This window comes from Eimeria necatrix, genomic scaffold (assembly GCF_000499385.1).
Source record: "Eimeria necatrix Houghton genomic scaffold, Enh_scaff2085, whole genome shotgun sequence".
In the NCBI taxonomy this organism is placed as follows: domain Eukaryota; phylum Apicomplexa; class Conoidasida; order Eucoccidiorida; family Eimeriidae; genus Eimeria; species Eimeria necatrix.
The window spans coordinates 1-4,166 of NW_013652708.1; the positions used below are offsets into that span (position 1 = coordinate 1).

The window sequence follows — 4,166 nt, forward strand, 5'->3', positions numbered from 1 at the left end:
TTCTGCTCGCTTCTTCATTTTGGCTTCTATCGAGTCGGTTGGTTTGCCCTGCTGAGCCCTTTCCTCCTCCCGGAGGGCATGCAACGCCTTTGTGACGTTGTCCTGCGCTTGGGCCAGTCTTGGCGATACGCGTGCCGTTGGGGTTGCTTGGTGTTTGCCGTTCTGGGAGTGCTGCTTCCTCGGCCCGTCCTTTTGGGCTGCTGTTGGGGCCTTGTCAGCGAACCAAATTGCGTCATATAGTCGTTCTGTGAAACCGTTGATTACGGCTTCAGCTTCCTCCCAAGTGCCTCCGCTGACCTTCTCTGCTGTCTCCTTTGCAAGCTCTTCCAGGGTTTTTTGTAGCCTTGCCCGGGAATCTGCTGAGAGTCGGGGGATGCGGAGCGGTTTGCGGCGTGAGATGGGCTCATTCCGCTGTGCTGTCGCCTCCGGTGGGTTATTGGTCTGCAGTGACTGGCTGTTGCGCTCTGTTGTCGTCTGCAGATCCTGTTGAGTTGTCGGGGTTGTCTCTTTGTCCTCCGGTGCTGGAAGATCTGCTGCTGATGTAGGTCCAGCCCATGGGGGGTATGGGGAGGACAGGGGTGGGTCTTTCCTGTGCTGTTCCCTCTTTGGGGACCTCGACAGAGCCGCCTGTGAGGTCCGACCCTCTCCATGGTCTTCTATGCGCTGTCCTCGGCTTCTTTTGGTGCTGGGATCGGAGGACGTTGGCACATTCTGCTGTTGGTTGATAATTTCTGCGTTTAATTTTGCGCAAGGGTTGTTTGTGCCCCGTCGTAGGTTGTTGGCCAACCCCCGCTTGGTAGCAAAGGTCCTGCCGCAGTTAGGGCAGCAGGTGGGCTGTTCCTCCTCCCTCCCGAGTGTTGCTTCCTGATCGGGAGTAGGATCCCCTGCCACGACACAATCCCCCTGGGTGTCGTCGGCCGCAGCTGCGACGACGCTGCTGCTGCCGAAGACAAACAGCGGGGTTGTGGCGGTGCTTGCTGGGATTTTCTCTGCTGAGTGTGTCTCAGGCCCTTCCGCTGCACTATCCCTCTGTGTGTCATCGGCGTCAGCAGCGGCGGCGCTGCTGCTGCCGAAGACCAACCGCGGGGGTGTGGCAGTGCTTGCTGGGATTTTCTCTGCTGAGTTGTCGCAGGTAAACAGGGGGGTTCTGGCGGTGCTTCCTGGGATTTTCTCCGCTGAGTTGTGGCTTTGCTTGCTGGGATTTTTTCTGCCGGGTCGTGCTGTAGTGGTGGTGGCTCTTGGCCGCCTTTCTGCAGTATTGCTTCCGCTGCTGCCGAGAACAAACAGGGGGGTTGAAGAGTTGCTTGCTGGGCTTTGTCCTGCCGAGTTTTGTCTTTCTGGCCCTTCTGCTGTTCTGATGGTGTCCCTTGCGCGTTCTAGCGCAGCGAACTGTCTGGTAAGATCGCTTAAAGACAGCCGCTCAGGAACAGACACCAGTGGTGGCCATCCCTGCGTTGAAGTCGCGTTGCTTGCTGGGTCTTCTGTGGGCATCGGACCCTCTGAGGAATCCATAGAGTCCCCATCAGACATCGGTAATGACCATCCCTGCGTCGGCTCCCCACTGCATGCTGTGTTTTCCGTGGGAGCCCCGCCCTGGTGTGGTTCAGTATTGGGGCCCAGCAACTGCCCCTGCTGTTGTTCCAGCTCACTTTCCGACGATTCCCTCCTGGGAATCGGACCCTGGGCCATCATCCTGGGCCCTGCATCCCGTGCACTCTGTTCTGTATTGTCCATTTGCGTGTGCATGAGGAGCGGTGAACCGTACGGTTCATCAACCTGCGGTCTGTAACGTGCGCCGACCGCTTTGTTGTCCCCTCCCACGCGGCGGTCACTGGGGTTCGGACCCTGTGATGGGACGGTGAGAGCCCCATCAGGCGTCGGTGGTGACCCTCCCGGCATCGAAGCCCCATTGCTTGCTCGGTTTTCCTTGGGAATCGAACCCTGTGGTGGATCGGTAGTGTTGCCCAGTGACTGCCTCTGCTGTTGTTCTGGTTCGCTTTCGATGGATTCCCAACTGGGAATCGGACCCTGGACCCCCCTCTCGGGTCCTGCAAATCGTGCGCTCTGTTCCGTGTTGTCCATTTGCATGCGGGCCGGTGACCCGTGCGGGTCACCGGCCCGCGGCGTGTGGGGTACGCCGGCCGCTCCTGCGGGGTGTGCGCTGGGGCTCGAACCCTGTAGTGGGTCGATGGTGACCCTGTCGGGCGTCGGCGGTGACCCTCCCTGCTTCGAGATCCCATTGCTTGCTGGGTTCACTCTGGGAATCGATACCTGGGGTGGATCGGTGGTGGGGCCCAGCGACTGCCCCTGCTGTTGTTCCGGCTCTCCTTCAATCGCTTCCGTGCTGGGTAGCGGATCCTGGTCCATCAGCCCAGATCCTGCATACCCTGCAGTCTGCTCCCTGTCGCCTATTAGCATAGGGGGCGGTGACCTGTGCGGTTCATTGATCAGTGGCGCGCGGGACACGCCGATCTCGTTGGTCGCTCCCGCTGGGTGTTCAGTGGGGATCGGATCCTGTGGCGGATCGATGATCTCCCCATCCGGCATCGGTGGTGACCCTCCGTGCGTCCAAATCCCGTTTGTTTCGTGGATTTCATTGGGAAATGGACCCTGGGGTGGGTCAGTCGTAGCGCCCAGCGGCTGCCCCTGCTGTTGTTCCGGCTGACTTTCCATTGATTCCGTGCTGTGAAACCGGCCCTGGTCCACTATTTTAGCTCCTGCATACCCTGCACTCTGCCCCCTATTGTCCGTTTGTGTGAGGGACGATGACCTGTGCGGTTCATCGATCTGCACCGTGCGGGGTACGCCAATCTCCTGATTGGCCGCTCCTGCTGGGTGTTCGCTGGGGATCGAGCCCTGCAGTGGATCGATAGAATCCCTGTCAGGCATCGGTGGTGATCCTCCCTGCGTCCAAATCCCATTGCTTGCTGGGTTTTCACTGGGAAATGAACCCTGGGGTGGATCGGTGATATGGCCCAGCGACTGTCCCTGCTGTTGTTCCGGCTCACTTTCAATTGAGTCCATGCTGTGAAACCGATCCTGGACAGTTATCCTGGTTCCTGCATACCCTGTGCTCTGCTCCCTGTTGTGCGTTTGTATGGGAAGCGATGACCTGGGTGGTTCATCGAGCTGCAGAGTGTTGGGTACACCGATCATTCTGGCTCCTCCTGCTGGGTGTGCGCTGGGGATCGAGCCCTGCAGTGGCTCGCTAGAGTCCCTGTTAGGCATCAGTGGTGATCCGCACTGCGTCGAAATCCCATTGCTTGTTGGGTGTCCATTGGGAATCGAACCTTGGGGTGGATCGGCAATATGGCCCAGCGTCTGCCCCTGCTGGTGTGCCGGCTCACTTTCAATCGATTCCATGCTGTGGAACCGACCGTCGTCCATCCTCCGAGCGCTTGCATACCCTTCGCTCCGCTCCCTGTCGTACGTTTCTATGGGGGACGATGACCTGTGCGGTTCACCGCGCTGCGGCGAGCGGGGTATGCCGATCTCCTTATTGGCCTCTCCTTCTTTCCTCTCGCTGCCTCTGCTGCTGCAATATGGCCGGGGGGATACTATGATGACCTCCTGGTCATCATCATCCCCTTCTTCGGCCGAGCTGTAGGAGGAGTCCTCCTCGCTCGTGGGCCGCCGCGGCGCCTCCCGAGCTGCAGGGTGATGCGGGGCGAAATCCGCATCATTTTCGGCGAATTTTTTTGACATTTTATAGCATTTGGTGTTTTGATAAATGTTAGAAAAAAGATAGGAAAAAAGAGGGGAGAAATAAGCTACAGTGCAGTGGTCTCTGCTGCGCGCACACGCTATCTAGCGAAACCACAGCCAAGGGAACGGGCTTGGCGGAATCAGCGGGGAAAGAAGACCCTGTTGAGCTTGACTCTAGTCCGACTTTGTGGAACGACTTGGGGGGTGTAGCATAGGTGGGAGCTTCGGCGATCGTGAAATACCACTACCCTCAGTGTCGTTTTACTTATTCCGTCAGGTTGAGACGCATGCTCGGCAAGTGTTTTTGTCTTAAGGTGCCCCTTCTTGGGGCGCTGATCAATGCGGAAGACATAGTCAGGTGGGGAGTTTGGCTGGGGCGGCACATCTGTGAAACAATAGCGCAGGTGTCCTAAGGCAAGCAAATCTCACGTTGACCAAAAGGGGAAAAGCTTGCTTGATTT

The 4,166-nt window shown here is 58.3% G+C and overlaps 1 protein-coding gene across 1 annotated transcript; it reads right to left on the minus strand.

Annotated features, from left to right (window-relative positions):
- Nucleotides 1-3,705, minus strand: ENH_00028190 (hypothetical protein, conserved; the record flags this gene model as incomplete). The annotated part of the gene is made up of 1 exon (XM_013579991.1): nucleotides 1-3,705. A coding segment is annotated over one exon (3,705 nt), but the record flags the coding sequence as incomplete, so codon positions are not given.
- Between the last annotated feature and the right edge of the window lie 461 nt (nucleotides 3,706-4,166).